Source organism: Eleutherodactylus coqui, chromosome 2 (genome assembly GCF_035609145.1).
Source record: "Eleutherodactylus coqui strain aEleCoq1 chromosome 2, aEleCoq1.hap1, whole genome shotgun sequence".
Taxonomy (NCBI): Eukaryota; Metazoa; Chordata; class Amphibia; order Anura; family Eleutherodactylidae; genus Eleutherodactylus; species Eleutherodactylus coqui.
In genome coordinates this window covers 334,082,520-334,105,865 of record NC_089838.1, presented here as the reverse complement: position 1 = coordinate 334,105,865, position 23,346 = coordinate 334,082,520, and the positions used below count along the sequence as shown (strand labels likewise).

Below are 23,346 nucleotides of genomic sequence, written 5' to 3'. Positions count from 1 at the left end.
TTAGCCCCCTGTCAGCAACAATATTAACCCCCTTCCAGCAACAATAATAACCCCTCCCAGCATATTAACCCCCCCAGCAGCAATATTAATCCCCCCCAACCCACCAGCAATATTAACCCCCACCCACCCAGCAGCAATATTAACTCTATTAACTCCCCCCCCCCCCCCCCCCGGCAGCAATCAGCAATATTAACCTCCGCCCAGGAACAACAATATTAACTCCCCCCCCCCCCCAACAGCAGCAATATTAACCTCCTCCCAGCAACAACAATATTAACCCCCCACCCCCAGCAGCAATATTAACTTCCCCCTTCCCCAGCCATATACTTACCTCCTCCTTGCTGTCAGCGCCGCTCCTCCTCGGACCATGCTGAGCCCGGGTGGCATAATAACTTTTTCCACAAGACTTCTGCACTATTGAGCAATTCCAGCAATCTGATTGGTTGTTTGGTGAATCAGCCAACCCAAACAACCAATCACTGTGAATCAACCAACCCAGACAACCAATCAGGTTGCTGGAATTGCTAAATAGTGCAGAAGTCTTGTAGAAAAAGTTCATATACGCCCGGGTGCACACTGACGTCAGTGTGTAGCCCGGAACACTTCCTCCCTGAGTCATCTCTTGCGGAACTGAAGAGCAGTAGACTCAGGGGAGGAGGATCCCAGCTGCACACAGAGTGTGTGGTGGGATCAGCGGTAGCAGTGCGATTACCAGCGGGGAGCTGTGGCACCCCTGCTGGTAATCGCTACAGTGGTGAGCCGCCGTCGGCATGCCGCATACCACAGAACATGAGGCAGCGGGCCTTGTGCTTGACACATGTAGTATAGAGTAATGAGAGGAACTTACAAATATTAAAGGCTTGTTCTTTCATTGGGAAATCATAAACACTGAATATAGTCCAAAAAAATATAGAGACCACAGTAAGGTGGGAGCTACAAGTGGGGAAGGCTTTTTTTTGTCTACCACATTGACTCATTCATAGAGCAAGAATAATCATGACATAAGATGTAATTATTATTATGATTGGGATGAAAACTATAGCTATAAGTATTAATGGGATTTCAAGATCAACAATAAAGATATCAGAGCAGGCAATGTCCAAAGAAAAATGGTCCATAACATACAGCCCCTAAAGTTTCAACATTTCCATTGTGAATGAAGTAATCAAGGAAATGGAAAAACTAAAACATGACAAATAATGGCAAATTTCATACAACTAGTCCTTGTTATTATAAAAGCAGAACGAAGGGGATTACAGGTGGCAACATGTCTGTCATAAGACAACACTGTGAAATGAAGGCATTCAACTATCTCTGAGAAACTAAATAAATAAAATTGGGTAATGTAGCCAATAAAAGTAATGGTACCTCCATTGTTCAGTAGGATGTGGAACATGTTGGGGGCAATATCTGTAGATAATAAGATGTCACAGCTGTGAGATGAAGAGATACATTGGCATGTGGAGGTTCTTGCTGGTGGACACCAGGGTGATGATCAGGAGATTCTCTCATAATGTCCCACAGTAAACCACGAGGAACAGACAGAAGTGGAAAGTTATTAACCTTTGCTAATAGTCGACATTATTTGTTGCGATCTGCGATCAGAAACAGCCAACACCCATGATGTATTCAGCTCCCAAGTCCATTCTATACGATGACACCCAACATGTGACTAAGGTGCACATAGAGAAGGAGTAAATTGGGTCCATTAGATGTAACAAGATCAATTTTTCTACAGATCTTTATAATAGAAACAAATTACATTTTATTAAGTTTTTGGCAGCTTTCTTTATAGAGTTATTTCTTAGACTGTATATAAGGGGGTTGATGAAAGGAGTAAATACAGTATAGAGTAATGATAGAATCTTGTGAATATTCAAAGTTTGCTCTTGTTTTGGAATAATGTAAACACTGAATATAGTCCAGTAAAATATAGAGACCACAATGAGGTGAGAGCTACAGGTGGAGAAGGCTTTATGTCTACCGGTACTGGATGGGATCCTTAAAATGGCAACAATAATTTTGACATAAGATGTAATTATTAATATGGTTGGGATGATTACTAGAGGGGAACCTATTAATCTGATTTCGAGGTGAACAATGAAGGTATCAGAGCAGGCAATGTCCAGCAGAGGATTTATGTCACAGAAAAAATGGTCAATAACATTCGGACCACAAAATTTTAACATTGATATTGTGACATAAAAAATCATTGCACTGGAAAAACTGAAGCACCAAGCAATGATGGCAAATGTCACACAACAAGTCCTTGACATTATAGAAGCATAACGGAGAGGAATACATATGGCCACATATCTGTCATAAGACATCACTGTGAGGAGAAAACATTCAAAAAGTTCTGAGGCACAGAAGAAATAATATTGAGTCATGCATCCAATAAACGTAATGGTCCCTCCATTATTCAGTAGGATGTGGAGCAAGTTGGGGACAATATCTGTGGATAACAGGATGTCACTGATGGACAGTTGTGAGATGAAGAAGTACATTGGAGTGTGGAGGGTCTTGCTGGTGGACACCAGGGTGATAATCAGGAGGTTCCCACATAATGTTCCACAGTAAACCACCAGGAACAGACAGAACAAGATAATTCTTACATATTTGTCAGCTTGAAATCCCAAGATGAAGAACTGTGTGACTTCGGTTAGATTCCTTCCCTGTGTTTAAAAGTAGAAAAGATGCCATCAGAGCATTCTTCAGCATCTACTAACAGCAAGTCCTAGAAATATGAGAATTATAATTAGAAAAAATGTATCCCTTTCCGCCACAGGGCGTAACTGTACGTCCTGGCAGGGAGGTACGTAACACAACAGGACGTACAGATAGCCAAGTATCCTAAGAGATCTGCGCTTTCCAGTAGCGGGAGTCGGCTGTCACCAATAGCCGGCCTCTCCCTGCAACAGCCGGAGTGCATCGGGACAGGGACCGCTGATGTTAATCCCTCCCCTGCTGTACTCTATGTAGATGGCGGCATGTAAAGGGTTCACAGAGGGAGCACACTCCCTCTGTGACATCATCGTACTCTTGTGATGTAATCGCAGAGAGCCAGGTGGGTTGCCATAGCAACAGGACGCCAGATACAGCCGCCCTGCTTTGCCAGTGCCTACAATTGCTAATACAAGCGATAAAACATTGTAGAACAGAAGTCCTGGTTTATCATAGCAATCATAGGTACTATTGTATAAGTCACCTACAGGGACATAACAAGTGTAAAGAAAAGATAAAAATAAGAAGAAAAATGTAAAAAAAAAAAAAAAAACTTTTTTGTGCTTTTTCCCATTTTAGCCTATTTTTTTTATTTAAATCCTACATATTTGGTATCATCTTATCCATAACAATATATCCAATAAATTGAACATGATTTTTATCTTGCACAGCAAAAAGCAATAAAAAGACCTATAAAAAACTGAGGCAAAATGCTTATTTTGCCTCCCCAAAAACACAATAAAAGTGATCAAAATAGTTGTATGTGCCTAAAAATTGAACCAATAAAAACTAGAGCTTGTCTCGCAAAAAATAAGCCCTCACAGAGCTTCATTCATGGAAATATAAAAAAAGGTACAGGACTTTGAATGCAGAGATTAGGAAAAAAAATAAGAATTGTGGTATCATTGTAATCATATCAACTCGTAGAAAAAATGTATTGTGTCATTTATGCTGCATGATTAATGCTGTAAAAGAACCTCATAAATGGATGGCAGAATTGATTTGTTTTCTCTCCCTGCTATCTTAATTAAAAAATTATAAAAGTTTTACAATATAGTCTAATGTACCCAAAAATGGCACCAATAGAAACTACAGTTGGCAACGTAAAAAACAACCCTCATACGTCAAGAAAAAAAATTAAAAAGCTATGGTTTTTGAAAAACGGAGATGAAAATCCGTGGATTTCTGCAAAGTGGTTCCTCAGGAAGGCAAAAACTTATCACAAGAAAATAAACTCAACACAATTAGATTCCTCTTGTTACAGCAAATGGATAAGAGAATTAGAACAAATATCTCATTTAGATAATAATGATATGGAAAAGAAAATACTAAAGGGATGGGATGCAGTACCATTTATTCTGTCATTAAATTAAGTTGTTAACTGAGTTTTCAGCATAGTTATTCAATAATTGATTGGCCAGAGTCCGTTGCTTCCCATCCCAGCGGAACAGCTAATTGGGTGCCTTCTGTCAGCACTATTACACAAAGGGGTAGGAGAGGAAGCTGCTGGCTTCATTGAGACCCTAGTGTGCAGTTACAAGCTTTGGCCACTAAACAAGGGTCGGAGCAGCTCAAATCCCTGTGTGCAGTGGCGCTGATAGCAGGTGCCCACTCAGCTAATCAGCTGGGAGTTGAGCGGCAGATCCCTACCAATCAACAATTGATGACCTATAATATGGAGAGGTCGTCAATAGTATTTTACCTGGAAATCCCTTTAACACCTTAATGAAGCCCAGTAAGACTTTTTACTGACCTTACTAATGGGCTTTAAACCTGCACATACATATTTTATAAGATGGTGGCTTGGCTGACTACTAACAAACAGGCTCCTGCACTAACTGCCAGGAATGGAGAAGCCTCAAATCTTGGCAGTTTAACCCCTTGCATGCCACAGTCAACAGCATTGGCAGGATGTAAGCAGATGACAGAGGTAGGGGGCTAGTTCTGTCACCCACTGGCACTCCACAATGTCAATGGATTTCCATGGCAGACAAAAGCATGAAAAATTGCCTCCATGTCTGCCATTTAATGCAGTCTATTAAACTTCACCTGCAGCAGAGTCTGATAGGCTGCACTTATAAGCTTAGTAGAATGCACTACATAAATAATGCAGTGTACTATCCTAGCAATCGAATGATCACATCGCCAAGTTCCCTCGAGGGACTGAAAATAGTGTAAAAAATTCAATAAAGTTTATTTTAAAGAAAAAAATTGAGTTTAAAAAACCCCTTAATAAAGAAAGGCCCACAAAACTTCAAAAAAGCAGCACTTAATAGATACAACCACATTTGTAATGACACAGACATTGAAAGTATTTTGTTATTTATCTAGCATGATGAATGCCATAGAAATAATTTGAAAAACAATGCTGAAATAGTGATTTTTCTTTTGCTTGCCTACCAAAAAAGCAATAAAAGGCAATCCACAAATTGCATATTCTTCAAAATTGTGCCAATAAAACTGCAACGAATCCTGCGAAAAACAAGAACTCTCATAGATGCTTTGTAAGAAAAAGTAAAAATGTTATGAGTCTTAGAATTTGATTGTGCAGATTCAATTACATTTCTTCAAAAACATATTTATTGTGCAAATAGTAGTAAAAGAAAACCCATCATTGGCTATGTCAACGAGTTAAGGCTCTGCGACAATTAAAATTCCTTGGTCCTTGAGGCAAAAATAGGCTTGTCACTAAGGGGTTAAGAGAGATCCTCTGGTGAATACTTTTCACAGTCTACAAGGCTTTTGACATTAAGGCCAGACTCACATGAGCGTATGCGTATTTGCTTTTCGCATTGCGCGTTACATAGCTGTGAGAGACAAGAAGTTGACGTTCTAGCTGTGTGGCCAGGGTTGGGTGGGGTATTAGCTAAGGATCAGATACAATGTGTATTACTATGGCGTCTCTGGGAGGTTTTTATTGGTTTTGTACATATAAAAACCAACATATAAAATGTAACAAGCCATATAAATGTTCTGACAAGCCACTAAACAGAGGTTTGATCTGACTGGCCAAGAGGATTTTCCAACAAATACCATCCCTGTTTATGGAAAGGGCTGTTTCTTTCCCATTGTTTAGTTGAGCTTGATGGACCTACGGACTCTGAAGTAACAGGCGTCCACAAGTAGGGTTATAAATGGGAATGTAAGTCTGAGGTTACTTAGTACAGTGTTAGATTTGGCCCCAAATGTATTCATGTGTCTATGTAACAAGCCAGTCTGCACACTATTGCTATCGCATGCCTTTATCAGAAACCTCCTAATGGGTTTAGGAATCTGCAAGTCCCAGGACGTTGGCCAGATCACATGAGCGTATGCTTTTTGCGGGCTTATTTTCACCACATTTTTGCAAAATAGGCCTTCCATATTTCTGCACACATCTGCTTATTTTACTGCAGTTTTTGCACACGCAAGTCATATGCCAAAAAACCCCATGCTGTCAGCCATTGAAATGTTCTCTCACCCGGCGCTAATGCAAAGGAAGATAAAGTATGCTGCGTATTGTTTTACGCAACCGAAATGTGCAGACAAACTACGTGCATGTACATGAACCCTCTGAAATCAATTGGCTCTATTTTCTGCGTATCGCTTGCGCAACTTTTCCTTGTGCAAGTGTGCACGCAATAAGTTTGTGTAAATCCGGCCTTAACTTTGTGTTCGTTATCGGGTAGATTATTATCTGGATTACATACAGCCAGGGGCAGCAGTAAGGAATAAGGCAAAAATATAGATAACTAGCAGAGGCCAGGAAAGATTTCTTTGGACCTCACAAGTTTATACAGATTAGTAAAAGTATTGACAATTATTGTTCTCAATGCCAGTAAGGGGCTGTACAGCACTTACGTCAGGTACATCCATGTACTTCTGCTGATGAGAATCAACAGATGTTGTTGTTGGGCTTTTTCTTAATCCATTTAGAATGCAATTGCAAATCTTCCCAAATGAATCAGCGTGTGAGATGATGGGCGGATATCACCACATAATGCAGGATGAGCACCTCGCTGATATCACCACATAATGCAGGATGAGCACCTCGCTGATATCACCACATAATGCAGGATGAGCACCTCGCTGATATCACCACATAATGCAGGATGAGCACCTCGCTGATATCACCACATAATGCAGGATGAGCACCTCTATGTATACAGATGAATGAAGGCCACTTGTGGATATTCTTGCTTCTCACGTCTCCTGGGTCACCATCCACTGAGAAATTAAAATCTAGTAATATGTAACTAATTGTCCCCAAGATCACAAGCTTTCCTCCAAGAAAACAGAAAACAAGAAAGAAATTAGTCTGACATCAGTGTAGCAAACAATCTTTAAAAGCAGTAGAAAAAGTTGAACGCAAAGTAAAATGTCCTCTAAAATTACTTTTATTCATTCTTTCCAAGTGATCATACATAAGATATGATGGAAGGTGCGGGATATGATTGGTATCCAGAGATGCGCCCAAGCAGCATCAATCTGGAACAAGCCTGGCTGGTCTAATTGCCCAATTTGGAGGGTTTTCATAGATAGAAATTTAAGATACATATCCCCTATCCTGGCAGAAGGTCAACTCAAACCATTCCCAACTCACAGGAAAAATGGTAAAGCTGTTACAGTCCCATGTGTCCGCTTCCTCTGGGCAGGCATTTTACCCAATTCAATGCCAGAATTTGTAGTTCACTCTCCGGCAGCATCATTTGTGGGGGATCTTCTGTACTGCGGTGACTGGCAATCTGAAGAGTGAGTCTCCCTCTCCTCCTGCATGCAGTGCGGCGCTTCAACCCAAGGATATGGCCCGTCGTCAAACTTTGGCCCTCTTCGACTGCAGGGCTCTTTCTTGTCTCCCTTTTTTTTTCTGGGCAGCTCCCCAACTGCTGCAGTGGCCCTGCAATGGCCTTGCCACAACTCATGTGGTTAGAGATGAGCGTTTTATAGAAACGCGTTTCAAAAAAGCGTTTTTAATAGAAAAAAAAGTATCCTGAAAAATTATGTGATTATTTGATTCGTATAGACGAATATTAGAAGAAGAGGAAAGAGAACAAAATGATGTAGATAAGAATGAAGAAAAAACTAATTATGAAGACATAAGAAATAAGAAAAGAGTCAAGCAAGAAAACAAAGAGAAATCAATAAAGAGAAGGAGAGGGAAAGGACCTGAGATAAAAAAGAAGAATGGAATCAACTACGCCAAAATTAAAAATAAAAAATTCACAGCGACTTCTGAACTAGGGCTTTCCAATTGTAGATGTTGTCCGCACATTATGCATGGCAGAACATTTAGAGATATGGGAGAGGGAGAAAACCCTACTGAGATTCAATTAGGAAGATATGAACTTAGTTGTAAAACACAATTTGTCGTATACTTATTGGAGTGCCCATGTGGCCTCAAATATGTAGGAAGAACAAAAAACGCATCGAGAAGTCGAGTCTCCAGCCGTATGTTTAACCCTTTCCAATCCGCTGTCTGACGTCTAAAGACATTCTGATTGAAAGGCTGTACAGCTCCGATGTCGGAAGACGTCCAGCAGAGTATTCTTACTGTAGATTACTGGCCGCTCTCTGTCGGGGGCCTCTCCAGCATGTCACATACCGCAGTACTGGCTCTAGCCAGCAGATGGTGCCATTGTATAATGTCAGAAAGAGAACACCCCTAGGAAACCCTGAATCCAAAATTGGATTGCAAAGGGTTAATATCAGGAGAGAATTCACAAAACACACTGTATCCTGACACTTTTCAGAGACTCATAAACATCAGACCAAATCCCTTAAAGTAACTCCACTGGAACACCTTCCCTCCCATTCGATTGGCCAGCTTCGTAGAAAAGAGATGTTCTGGATATATCGTTTAAACACACCAACACCTTATGGTTTAAATAAGGGGATTGGAGAAAATTTTATGACATTTTATTCAGAATCCATTTATTTGGAGGCTTATATTTATAATTTTTTTTCTTCTTCTTTTCTTCCTATGAATTTAATTGTAACAATTTACAATATTGTCTTACCTGCTCAAGATTTTGGCAATTTTTTAACCTCATTAACATACCCGTTAAGCACACAGTCTGAGGTAAGACAAATATAAAACACGAGTTTATTTACTCTTTAGTATATGTAAGTAAAATAGTTAATTAACATATAGGCATTGAGATCACATGGGTAACAAAGATAAGCATCAATACGTCACCGGATATTGTAGCATCACTCCGCAATCGGGGGATCTCCAGGTACGATTGTCAAGAGGATCCGGATAGTACGCCGATACGTCTATCGACCACAACAAAACGAGTCCCAACTCCTCCCTGAAGATCACTGCTATTTATGCTGTTCTTACATTACGTGGCATATCTGCTTCTGCGCAGTTATGGGTATATACGTCATTCTAATATGGCTATTCAGGTTCTAGACATGCGTAGTAGATGATTGGCAACAAAATATATTGAATATTTTGTCCATGAAGTTATCGACATCTGTGTTATATTATGAGTCATTCTTGCTGTTCTTACCATATATGTTCAAAATATTCTGCTTTAGAACAAATGTTAGCAGAATATTCAGACGGGTCATTAGTTCATTGAAGTTCTGGTTAACTCATACGGCAACTAGTTATTTGATTACCTTAATTTCCCTGCTCTGACACAATCATCCAGTTCAATCGTATCCCATACGTGTCACAAATATTCACTGTGTGTATTCCTTTAAAATATAACCTTTAATAAACAAAACTTAAAAACTTTGAGTGCCTCACTGACACGACATCACGTAAAGAGACGAACACACAAAACTAATATAAGCTCAGCATGGGAGCAAACGATAAAGACACTATGAGACAGGCCCTCTACTGCGCAGTAACCCATGGGAAGGTATTGGCTTATGTTAGATGATTACCGATAAAGGAGGCAGTGCTGAATACTAGATGCCGCTTAATGTATTAAGTCTAAACCGGTCGTGGTTAAGGGCTAGTGGCCCATAGATGGTCAACAACTCATAGATATCTCAGATAAATAAAACTCGTGATACTGGGAAACAAGCCCAGTTAAGAATAAGGCAGATGACCAAAAAGAGAGGTGTGTATCCAGAAAAAAACGGACCACAGATTAAATCGGTTCACAAATGCTAGTAGGTTCAACACGTTTCTGTCAAAAGACTCGTCAGGAACCTAATAAAATTGTCATCTAAAGGATGGGCATGAACGCCCATACAACAGTGTAAGAAAAAGCTGCCGTTTCTAACAGATAGGAGGCATGCAGCAGTCCCAAAACCAGTGGCCGGATAATGACCGTGAGATCCTAGGAATGTGCACCCTTGCCTTCTCTTTCCTACGTGGTGGCAGGTAGGTATCAAGACCAAGCGCTTAGAACACTGAGTAGTACGGACAAATGGTGACCCGAACACTCAAAAAGAAGTACTGCTAGGAGAAATAAACCCTAATAGGTAGAAATAAAAGCAGTAGAACGAATGGTCTAGGCAAGTCTAGTACCCAATCTGCTGTCTAATCCTATACTGATGATAGTAGAGGAGTAACCCCAATTCAAAATGGAATGAGAGAGGAGAGAGAGAGAGATGCAGCAGCACCTCCAGCCTGGATGGTAGACTGGAGGATAATGTGGTCTATGGGTGACCGTGTCTACTTAAAGGAGGCTGATCATTCACACCCCCTGTGAGGGTGTGTCCCTATTAGCCAATGTCTATGCACATAAAGGTAAAGTATACGCCCACATGGGAGGATACCTGGTGAATGTTAATATGTGAGACAGCCAGCAGCCTGTAACAGTACAAAAAAACTAATACATGCTGTGGGTAAAAATTGCAAAACAACAGAATGTATAAAGCGCCCGATTGGCATTCGTGCCGGTCCGGGTAATATATAGCAGTCCGATGATAAAGTAATTGCATCCCTGTATGGTCACATGACGATGCAGTGACGCGTGGGGGAGGAGCCTAGTGTGGATAACCGCCCCCATCCGTGGTTATGTTAGTGTAAGGGACGCTTTGCCGCTGATCATAATGCTTAAGTCCTGGCCCATGCAAAAAAAACAATCAGAACGGGCTAGTAGAACATACTATATTGATAGCAGTCCGATGATAGAGTAATTGCGTCCCTGTATGGTCACATGACGATGCAGTGCCGTGTGGGGGAGGAGCCAAGTGTGGATAACTGCCCCCATACGTAGTTATGTTAGTGTAAGGGATGCTTTGCCGCTAATCATAATGCTTAAGTCCTGGCCCATGTAAAAGACAATCAGAACGGGCTAGTAGAACATGCCATATCTACCAAGAGTGCCCGATTGGTGTTAGTGTAGGTACGGGGAGCCGATGACAGCCAGACACGACATCCCGTATGTGCGTGGTCACGTGACGACGTGATGACGCATGGGGGAGGAGCCAGTGCGGATCGATGCCCCGCTATGGAAAATGGTGCTGGCCTGTGTCCTCGTTCGTATGGCAGCAAGGATGTTCAGAGGGCAGAGACCTGCCCAACGGACCGCGCAAAAGAAGGATGCACATACAAAGATAGACATAGCAACGCGAGGGGGAGGAGCCAAAGGCGGACACACGCCCCGCGGGGAGCGTGACGTCGGCTCAAGTGCCTCCTCACCATGGCAACAAAAGATGCTATGAGGGCGGAAACATGCCCAACAGACCGCCAGGATACGGAATAGACATGTGACAATACCGGACGGGGCCGTACTAGCCACGATGATGTGGTAGAGAATGTGTGCATATGTATAATGTATGATACAAGCCTACATAGGACTATCGTTTAGGAAGAATAGAACAGTTAAGGGTGGCCGTGATTGATATAGGATAGTGGCCGCTTGTTTAGAAAATGGTGTATTACATAGTAATAAAAGGTATACAGATGACATGGAAAACCCCATGGTATGAGACCTGGGTATACCAGAGGGATGCATGATAGCCCATAATAGGGTATGGAGAGCCCCAATGAAGGGGCTGTTGTTAAGAATAGAATGCCCCTTTAGGGGTGGGTGAAAATACCCAATCCCTGTCTTAGTTTGACAAGATGAAAACATGTAGGCTGGTAAGTAATGCGACGCATTACAGTAAATTAATGCATGGGTAATAGGGTAAAATGACGGATAAGAACAAGATGTAAGATAATGAGTCACACAATAGAAATTTGCATGAGAAAAGGACGACATAAGAAACATCCCACAGGTGGAACATTATAGAGTCAAAGAAAACATCCAAACGGAAGGACCTCATTGAGACCCTTCGGGGAGACTGAATCCAACCGAAATATCCACTGAGATTCCTTTTGCAGGACCCTTCGGTTGGTATCACCTCTTCTACCAAAAGAGCGAATGCATTCAACCCCTTGGAACTTGATGTTGAACATATCGTTAGAATGCACAAGACACATGTGATTAGCCACAGGGGTGCTCTCCCCCCTTCTAATATTGCCTACGTGCCCCAAGATGCATCTGCGAAACTCTTGAATAGTCTTTACCGACGTAGTTCTTGGGGCACGGGCAGGTGGCAACGTATACTAGGTGTGATGACCTACAGTTGATGAAGTCCCTGATCTCGTACGAGGAACCAGTGATAGCACACTGGAATTCTTTTCCTTTCTTGATGAAAGGGCATGCTTCACATCCATTGCATGGAAAGGTACCATTGGGACGGGAAGACCCTAGCCACGTTAGTTTCCTCGGAGTAGCATCCAGCCGACTCTTGATAATGTGATCTCTAAGATTCCTACCCCTTCTGAATGTAGATAGAGGTACATCCGGGATGATATCCTTAATATCCGGGTCATCTTTCAAAATATGCCAGTACTTCCGCAGAAGGTTTTGCATGAATGGTACTACATCGTCGTAGGTACCAATCACCCGTAATATATTATCCAACGTTTTTGTTCTTGGTTTGAGAATAGTAGCTCGATCTTGCTTTTTGGTGAAATCGAAGGCTTGGTCCAATATCTTGGGGGGGTATCCCCTATGAAGAAATCTCTCCTTTAGCTTAGTACCTTCATTAAGGAATGTGGTTTCTGATGAACAATTCCTTTTTAGCCTAAAAAACTGTCCCTTTGGAATCCCCCGGCGTAGGGGGAAGGGATGAAAACTTTGCCAGGATAAGAGGCTATTGGTAGCCGTCTTTTTCCTGTTTAGGGGTAGTGGATAGATACCCCTGGGGAGTTTTCGATACACAGATATCCAAGAATGCTAAGGACTGTTCTTGTATATCGGAAGTGACTTTGAGGTTGATGTTATTCGTGTTCAAGTGTTGAACAAAATTCTGAAAGTCAACTTTCGTTCCCGACCAGAGTAAGAAAACGTTGTTGATGTAGCGGTGCCAAATTAGTATGTTTTCAGTCCACATGCTATTATTCTCGGAAAATACGAAGACACTCCTCCCACTAGCCCAGGAACAGATTCGCGTAAGATGGGGCAGCTGGACTCCCCATCGCGGTGCCCCTGATCTGGTGGAGGATCTTGCCGTCGAACAAAAAGTAATTGTGGGTGAGTATGTAGCCGAGGAGATCCAATACAAACTGGTTGTGTCTAATGTGATCACAGCCTCGCTGCTTGAGGAAATGGTGTACCGCCCTCAGGCCTATGTCATGCAAAATCGAACTGTATAAAGCCTCGATATCCAGGGAGGCCAAGTACACCCCTTCTTCAACGTGTATGCCCTCTATATGCCGCAAAACTTCCGGGGTGTCCTAGACAAAGGACGGAAGTGACTGTACGAATGGCCATAGGATCTTAGGGCCACATCTGACCGTGTGCAATACTGTTGAGGCTGCTTTTAGCAGTGTTGCACAATTTTTTTTTTTTTGTATATCGGGCGTGCAGACCATAGAGTCCTCAGTCTGCAGTCATTTTACTGAGTATAGGGGCAGTACTGGTGAGGCAGGGACAGTGGTACAGGGAAAGAGGTATACTGGCTATATAGGCAGTGGGCTTTTTCCCAAAAAGTTGAAAAAAATACTATATTTGGCCTGGCAGTGACCGTCTTCAGTTTACGGCGTGTGTGCTGGGGGTAGTAGTCGCTGATTAATATCCAGCCTTGCGCATAATTGTTTCCTGGTTGCACTGGGCTTTCAGTAACCACAGTCATCCTCCAACAGGGAAATCCAAATACAGTGTATATCAGAGGCAGTGGGCTTTTCCCCCAAAAGTTGAAAAATATACTATATTTGGCCTGGCAGTGACCGTCTTCAGTTTACGTCGTGTGTGCTGGGGGTAGTAGTCGGTGATTAATACCCAGCCTTGCACATAATTGTTTCCTGGCTGCACTGGGCTTTCAGTAACCACAGTCATCCTCCAACAGGGAAATCCAAATACAGTGTATATCAGAGGCAGTGGGCTTTTTCCCAAAAAGTGGAAAAATATACATATTTGGCCTGGCAAAGACCGTCTTCAGTTTACGGCGTGTGTGCTGGGGATAATAGTCGGTGATTAATACCTAGCCTTGCGCATAATTGTTTCCTGGCTCTGCTGTGCGTTCCGTAAGCGAAGTCAGCCTCCAACCACAGGTCAATAAGCGGCACATTTAATTACAGCGTTCTGTTTCTGCTCTACTCGTAATACACCATGCTGAGGGGTAGGGGTAGGCCTAGAGAACGTGGACTGGGGCGAGGACGCGGAGGCCCAAGTCAGGGTGTGGGCACAGGCCGAGCTCCTGGTCCAGGTGTATCGCAGCCAACTGCTGCGGGATTAGGAGAGAGGCAAGTTTCTGGGGCCCCCAGATTCATCTCACAATTAATGGGTCCACGCGGTAGACCTTTATTAGAAACTGAGCAGTGTGAGCAGGTCCTGTCGTGGATGGCAGAAAGTGCATCCAGCAATCTATCGACCACCCAGTCTTCTACGCTGTCCACAGCTGCAACTCTGAATCCTCTGGCTGCTGCTCCTCCTTCCTACCAGCCTCCTCACTCCATGAAAATGACACATTCTGAGGAGCAGGCAGACTCCCAGGAACTGTTCTCGGGCCCCTGCCGAGATTGGGCAGCAATGGTTCCTCTCCCACCGGAGGAGTTTGTCGTGACCGATGCCCAACCTTTGGAAAGTTCCCGGGGTCCGGGGGATGAGGCTGGGGACTTCCGGCAACTGTCTCAAGAGCTTTCAGTGGGTGAGGAGGACGATGACGATGAGACACAGTTGTCTATCAGTGAGGTAGTAGTAATTTCAGTAAGTCCGAGGGAGGAGCGCACAGAGGATTCGGAGGAAGAGCAGCTGGACGATGAGGTGACTGACCCTACCTGGTTTGCTACGCCTACTGAGGACAGGTCTTCAGAGGGGGAGGCAAGTGCAGCAGCAGGGCAGGTTGGAAGAGGCAGTGCGGTGGCCAGGGGTAGAAGCAGGGCCAGACTGAATAATCCACCAACTGTTTCCCAAAGCACCCCCTCGCGCCATGCCACCCTGCAGAGGCCGAGGTGCTCAAAGGTCTGGCAGTTTTTCACAGAGAGTGCAGACGACCGACAAACTGTGGTGTGCAAGGTTTGTCACGCCAAGATCAGCCGGGGAGCCACCACCACCAGCATGTGCAGGCATTTGATGGCCAAGCACCCCACAAGGTGGGACGAAGGCCGTTCACCGCCTCCGGTTTGCACCACTGCCTCTCCCCCTGTGCCCCAACCTGCCACTGAGATCCACCCCCCCTCTCAGGACACAGGCACGACCGTCTCCTGGCCTGCACCCACACGTTCACCTCCGCTGTCCTCGGCCTCATCCAGCAATGTCTCTCAGCACAGCGTCAAGCCGTCACTAGCGCAAGTGTTTGAGCGCAAGCGCAAGTACGCCGCCACGCACCCGCACGCTCAAGCATTAAACGTGCACATAGCCAAATTGATCAGCCTGGAGATGCTGCTGTATAGGCTTGTGGAAACGGAGGCTTTCAAAAACATGATGGCGGCGGCGGCCCCCCGCTACTCGGTTCCAGGCGCCACTACTTTTTCCGATGTGTCGTCCCTGCACGACCACGTCTCCCTCACCAAGCGCTGTTACTGCCAAGGTCCACTTAACAATGGACACGTGGACAAGCACAGGCGGGCAGAGCCACTATATCTCGCTGACGGCACATTGGGTGAATTTAGTGGAGGCTGGGACCGAGTCAGAGACTGCGACCGCTCACGTCCTACCCACCCCCAGAATTGCGAGCCCCAGCTCGGTGCTGGTATCTGCGGCGGTGTATGCTTCCTCCACTAAACCACTCTCCTCCTCCTCCTCCTACGCAACCTCTGTCTCGCAATCAAGATGTGTAAGCAGCAGCACGTCGCCAGCAGTCGGTGTCGCGCGGCGTGGCAGCACAGTGGTGGCCAAGCGTCAGCAGGCCGTGCTGAAACTACTCAGCTTAGGAGAGAAGAGGCACACGGCCCATGAACTGCTGCAGGGTCTGACCGAGCAGACCGACCGCTGGCTTTCGCCGCTGAGCCTCCAACCGGGCATGGTCGTGTGTGACAACGGCCGTAACCTGGTGGCGGCTCGGCAACTCGGCAGCCTCACGCACGTGCCATGCCTGGCCCACATCTTTAATTTGGTGGTTCAGCGGTTTCTGAAAAGCTACCCACGCTTGTCAGACCTGCTCGGAAAGGTGCGCCAGCTCAACGCACATTTCCGCAAGTTCAACACGGACGCTGCCACCCTGCGCACCCTGCAACATCGGTTTAATCTGCCAGTGCACCGACTGCTGTGCGACGTGCCCACACGGTGGAACTCTACGCTCTACATGTTGGCCAGGCTCTATGAGCAGCATAGAGCTATAGTGGAATACCAACTCCAACATGGGCGGCGTAGTGGGAGTCAGCCTCCTCAATTCTTTACAAAAGAGTCGGCCTGGTTGGCAGACATCTGCCAGGTCCTTGGAAACTTTGAGGAGTCTACCCAGATGGTGAGCGGCGATGCTGCAATCATTAGCGTCACCATTCCTCTGCTATGCCTCTTGAGAAGTTCCCTGCAAAGCATAAAGGCAGACGCTTTGCGCTCGGAAACGGAGGCGGGGGAAGACAGTATGTCGCTGGATAGTCAGAGCACCCTCATGTCTATATCACCGGCCTCTGCTCCGTACAACGACTGGGTGTCGAAGCTGGACACATGGCCTGAACTCGCGCTGTATGCCCTGGAGGTGTTTGCTTGCCCTGCGGCTAGCGTCTTGTCAGAGAGGGTGTTTAGTGCGGCTGGGGGAATGATCACGGATAAGCGTACCCGCCTGTCAACCGACAGTGCCGACAGGCTTACACTCATACAGATGAACATAGCCTGGATTTCCCCTGACTTCTCTTCTCCACCAGCGGACAGCAGCGGTACCTAAGCAATACGTAGGCTGCACCCGCGGATGGAAGCATTGTTCTCTATCACCATAAAAAAGGGGGACCTTTTAGCTTCATCAATCTGTGTATTATTTTTATCCTCCTCCTCCTCCTGCTCCTCCTCCTGAAACCTCACGCTGAACGGGCAATTTTTCTTAGGCCCACAAGGCTCAGTCATATTACTTTTGTAAACAATGTTTATAGGTTTCAATTCTCATTAAAGCGTTGAAACTTGCACCTGAACCAATTTTTATTTTAACTGGGCTGCCTCCAGGCCTAGTTACAAATTAAGCCACAGTACGCTAAGCGATTAATGGGTTTCACCTGCCCTCTTGGTTGGGCATGGACAATTTTTCTGAGGTACATTAGTACTGTTGGTACACCAATTTTTTGGGCCCTCACCTACAGTGTAATCCTAGTAATTTTTATGGGCTTCGCCTGCACTCATGCTACAGCAAGGTGTGTGGGGTTGGCCTACACTTTTGCTACATAAATGTAACTGGGGCCTTGTCTATACTGCAACTACTGAAATGTGAAAGAGACTGTTATCTCCCTAAACTGCTGCAACGGGAATGTTACTGTGGCCTGTCTTGACTGCTGCTACTACTGAAATGGAACTAAGACTGTGCTCCCCCTATACTGCTGCTAGTGATATGTTACTGGGGCCTGTCCAGACTGCTACTACTACTCAAATTAAACTAATACTGTGCTCCCCCTATACTGCTGCTAGTGATATGTTACTGGGGCCTGTCCAGACTGCTACTACTACTGAAATGGAACTAATACTGTGCTCCCCCTATACTGCTGCTAGTGATATGTTACTGGGGCCTGTCCAGACTGCTACTACTACTGAAATGGAACTAATACTATGCTCCCCCTATACTGCTGCTTTGGATATGTTACTGGGGCCTGTCCAGACTGCTACTACTACTGAAATGGAACTAATACTGTGCTCCCCCTATACTGCTGCTTTGGAATTGTTACTGGGGCCTGTCTTGACTGCTACTATTACTGAAATGGAACTAATACTGTGCTCCCCCTATACTGCTGCTAGTGATATTTTACTGGGACCTGTCTAGACTGCAACTACTACTGAAATGGAACTAATACTGTGCTCCCCCTATACTGCTGCTTTGGAATTGTTACTGGGGCCTGTCTTGACTGCTACTATTACTCAAATGGAACTAATACTGTGCTCCCCCTATACTGCTGCTTTGGAATTGTTACTGGGGCCTGTCTTGACTGCTACTATTACTAAAATGGGCGGTTGGGCAGCATGTTACCCAGGAGAAGTGGCAGCGGAGTGTCATGCAGGCAGTGATTGTGCTTTGTTGTAGCTAGTGTGGTGCTTAGCTAAGGTATGCCATGCTAATGAGGGCTTTTCAGAAGTAAAAGTTGTTGGGAGGGGGGGGCCCACTCTTGCCGGTATTGTGGCTTAATAGTGGGACCTGTGAACTTGAGATGCAGCCCAACATGTAGCCCCTCGCCTGCCCTATCCGTTTCTGTGTCGTCCCCATCACTTTTTTGAATTTCCCAGATTTTCACAAATGAAAACCTTAGCGAGCATCGGCGATATACAAAAATGCTCGAGTCGCCCATTGACTTCAATGGGGTTCGTTACTCGAAACGAACCCTCGAGCATCGCGGGAAGTTCGACTCGAGTAACGAGCACCCGAGCATTTTGGTGCTCGCTTATCTCTAGTAAGTACATTTTTTTTTATACTACTTTCAATTGGCTTTTCAGGGAAGAGCTTATGAAGCCCTTCTCATGGCTGCCGGGGCTCAGCGGCGACTTCTGCTGCTCTCCCCGAATCTGTAGTACTGAGCTATCAGCAGCCGGGAATTTAAAATCCCCACTTGCTGGTAGCTCTGATTATGATTGGCTGAGCAGTCCAGCCAATCACAATCAGAGCTACCAGCAGGTAGGTATTTTAAATCCCCGGCTGCTGATAGTTTAGAACTACAGAGCCGGGTACAGCTGCAGAAGCCGCGGCTGAGCCCCGGCAGGTGAGTATTTTTTTTTTATCACTATTTTAAAAGGCTTTTCAGGAAAGGGCTTATGAAGCCCTTCCCTGCAAAGCCATTGACAGCTGCCGGGACTCAGCGGCGACTTCTGCTGCTGTCCCCGTCTCTGTAGCGCTGCTGAGCTATCAGCAGCCGGGGATTTAAAATCTCCGCCTGCTGGTAGCTCTGATTGTGATTGGCTGAAGAATTTCAGTCAACCACACCCAGAGCTACCAGCAGGCGGGGATTTTAAATCCCAGTCTGCTGATCGTTCCGAACTACAGAGACGGGGACAGCGGCAAAAGCCGCGGCTGAGCCCCGGCAGGGGGGTAGTTTTTATTTTATTTTTTTTCACAAGTGTACAAACAATTGCAAGTTCTCTGTGGACACTAATATCAAAAGTGTATATATATATATATATATATATATATTTATTTTTTAATCCCTTTAGAAAAATGTCTTTTCCCAGCCATCACCCTCTAGTGCATACTCTATGTGCCTCCTGTATACTCTAGGGCAAGAGTACATTTTCATTTAGACAGTAGGTTGAGGTCAATCCTACAAGTGGAATTAAAACAATCACTAGTTAATAGAGATGAGCGAACTTACTCGGTAAGGGCGATTTCGCAATCGAGCACCGCGATTTTCGAGTACTTCACTACTGGGGTGAAAAGTACTCGGGTGCGCCGGGGGGCAGAGGGGGGGGGGCGCGGTGGAGCGGGGGGTAGCAGCGGGGAACAGGGGAGAGCCCTCTCTCTCTCCCTCTCCCCCCCACTCCCCTCTGCAACCCCCCGCTTACCCCCGGCGCACCCGAGTAGTGAAGTACTCGAAAATCGCGGTGCTCGATTGCGAAGTCGCCCTTACCGAGTAAGTTCGCTCATCTCTACTAGTTAATAATTTAATTTTTTCACCCTGAACTTGGGAGCACTAAATATGTAATCTGAAAAGTAGCCGAGTGCACTTGGGTCCACTAGTTTCTGCCTGTTTTGAGCTGATAGCACTGCTGGACATCTTCTGATTTTAAAGGGAAGTTAGCTGTACTGTTTCCTTGGCTGACCACTGCATACACGGTCCTCTACTTTGCCCATTTTTTTGCCTCTTCAAAAGAGCTTGGACAGAACATCTTGAAACTCCTGTCTGCTTTGAAATTCTAAACATTTGCACAGCATTATACATAGTGTTATACAAAAGTTCAAGGCAGAAGTTGTAAAGTAAGGGCGAAGTCAGACGAGCGTTGATTTTCGTGTGCCTATGTGCGCAAAAAAAGTGGGTCTGATAGAATCATTGGTTTCCTGTGATGTGTTCGCATGTCAGTCTTTTACAGGAGCAAAATACTCGCACCTCCAAAAGATAGGACATCTAAACAGGCAGCGCTCAGCTATTTATTGAGTTCAATGAACGGCAACACTCAGGTCACTTAGTAATATGGGTAGTTGTAACTTTATGTGCCATAGAGTATACTTCGTCCCAATATGGCCCTAAGCATGGGCACTCCCAAAATATATGAAGCAAAGTCCCCGGGTGGCCACACCTTCTTTAGCACTGATCATCCCTATTCCTCAGTGCCATGGGAATGAGGTGCCAGCACGTTATAATTTTTGTGCATGTTTCAAGAATCCCTGCGCTCCGCACCACTTGTGATGCCGATTTATATGCTGCCTCCCAAGCCTCTATAGAAAATACGCCTTTCAACTCCCTCTCCCAATTAATCATATGCACTTTCTTTCGGACCAAATAATTGCAGACAGTTGTAAATGTTTTTAGAAGGATCTATTAGACAGACCTCTTCCCCCAGGAACTGGAGAACCACCTTTGGAACCTCTATACTGTGCATATCTGAAGAGCCCAGGATAGAGCGGATTTGAAAATAGCGTAATCTTTTTTTCTTCAAGCTGTAAATTTTCAAAGGATTTAATTGCCTCTCTTTTTAGTATGCTGTCAACCCGCGTCGCCACTGTAGATTTCCAAATGCCTGTCGATAAATCACTGATAAAGTATCCAACACTTGTATGAGCAAATTTGGTTTACATAGTTGGGGGGGTAGGTCCCAAGCCTGAGATAAAGCATGCCGAGTCTCCAGTGAAGCCTGAATAGTTGGGGGCAAGCTTGGAAGGTTGATTTCTAGTGCCAGAAAATGTTATAGGGGACGCCCACAGTAGTGCTCTCAAGGACCTAAAATCTACTAGTGCTTTTTCAATTCCCCTCCATGGATAGCCACAACCTAGCTTGATTGATAATTGATGCTCTGTAGTACACTTCCAACTTTGGTATCCCTGCTCCTGCCTTTCCCAACCTTAGTGCTAATATGTTTGCTACCACTCTGGGTTTTTTGCCATCCTATACGAAGTCTAATATTTGGCTCTGGAGCTTATTTAAAATATTTTCCGGTATTGAGACCGACAGGGCCCTAAAAACATATAGAACCTTAGGTAACATTAGCATCTTGTAAATAGAGATCCTGCTCAACCTGGAAAGGCGACTTTCCTTATAGGAAATAAGTTCATGTTGTGTAGATGTTAGTAGGGGAATGACATTTTTTTTCAGTAGCTTTAAAGGGTACATTAGCGTGATAACCAGCTATTGCACACTATCAGTTTGCCTACCGAAGGTAAACTCCCTGTATAGCCTCCCTAAGATCCGCAGGTACATTGGCTCCTAAAATTTGTGACTTACTGGAATTTAAGTTATAAGAAACTTTGCCGTAATACTGTATTGTTCGGTAGGCCACACAAAGAGACGCCAGGGGATCCATTAGTGTGAGAATAATGTCATCAGCAAAGAGCCCCAGTTTATGTCGCCAGAGACCTGCATTTATTCCACGTATCTCCGGGTTGTTACAGAACAATCCAGCTAACAGCTTGATGACCATAGTAAAGAGCAGCGGAGACAATGAGCATCTCTGCCTAGTGCCATTGGTAAATCTAAAAGGCCTCGACTGAGTACCATTTACCAATACCCTTGCTGTAGGGTTAATAAAGGGAGCCCTAATAGCTTTAATGGAGTTTTCTCCAAGACCAAACCTCTCCAGGGATTCAAACATATATCTCCAATAGATTCTTTTGAAGGACTTTTCAGTGAACAATGTTAATAATATTGTTGGGGTCTGAGAGGGCTCCACAGAATATAGGAGATTAATAATTCTATGAGTATCGTCCTAAGATTGCCTACTTAGTGAATCCCACCTGATATGAGTGAATCATGCTGGGTAGGATTTTTACGGAGGCGTCTGGCTATAGCTTTAGCATAAATGTTAGCATCTGAATTCAGTAAGGAGATTGGGTAAGGTTACTATTGTAGCTTGAAGAAGTTGCTCAGGAAACCTACCAATCTGAACTGCTGTGTTAAGTGCCACTATCAGATGAGGGGCTAATTGGTTCACAAATAATTTAAAATATTCATTGGCGAAGCCATCTCGACCTGGGGACTTCAAGGGTTTCCCAGTTGCTATTGTCTCCACTATCTTCACCGAAGACAATGGAGCTCCTGATGCCTCATCCTCAGCCTTTGATATAGTCAGTAGGGAAACCAGCTGTAAAACATTGTCGATATTTTTTTTAGTAGGTTGAAAGGTAGTGTAAAAGTCTCTGTCTGGTATCATGTTGAAATCCATTTAAATGATTAAGTTCCTCTTTACAGTCTTTGCACCTTATCTAGCACATTTTTTTAAATGGATCTGTTGAGAGTTTGATGCATAGACATTAACTAGCATCACCAGGATAAAGTTGACGGCACATACCAAGATAATAAAGCGGCCTTTAAGAGACAATATCTGATCTACCACTGAAAATTTAATGTAATTTCTTACGGCAATCACAACCCCAGCCTGCTTTGTGCCAGCGCAGACAGAGAAGATCGTAGGGAATTTTGCATGAGTCATTCTTGGAGGTGCAGAGGCCGCAAAGTGTGTTTCCTGTAAGCAAACGGCAAGCAGCTTTCCTCTTAAATGGGGAGTTCAGACCATTTATGTTAAGTGAAAAATATCTACAATCATTGAGAAACATGAATTTGGAGCTGCAACCAAAGAGAATCTGCATTCTTTGGGATGAGAGCATAGAATTATAAAGTGTAACTAAAAGTTCAAAAATTAGCTTGACCCCTTGCACATTCACTGACAGGAGAGCCTGCATGAAAACCCGGGCACCCCAGGAACCCAGAGTCCTACTAAGGATTTTCATTCATGGCAGATCTGACACCTGTCACAGATCCAGGGTGGAAAGTTCTTTCAAAGCATGGCAACCTCTCACTCCATTAAGTAGGAAATCTTACAATCAGTGGGCAGAATTCTTATGGATCCATCCTTAGATTTGCTTTACAGGCTTAGCAGTTGGGATATTCTTGGTTTGTACCGCCAAGCC

The 23,346-nt window shown here is 44.5% G+C and overlaps 1 protein-coding gene across 1 annotated transcript; it reads right to left on the bottom strand.

Moving 5' to 3' along the window:
• Window positions 1-1,742: 1,742 nt before the first annotated feature.
• LOC136610377 (olfactory receptor 1468-like) lies at window positions 1,743-21,860 on the bottom strand. Its single transcript, XM_066589609.1, has 3 exons — window positions 21,665-21,860; window positions 12,462-12,703; window positions 1,743-2,675 (listed from the first exon to the last, which is right to left on the bottom strand). The coding sequence occupies exons 1-3, from the start codon at window positions 21,858-21,860 to the stop codon at window positions 1,743-1,745; spliced, it is 1,371 nt and encodes a 456-aa protein (XP_066445706.1).
• Between the last annotated feature and the right edge of the window lie 1,486 nt (window positions 21,861-23,346).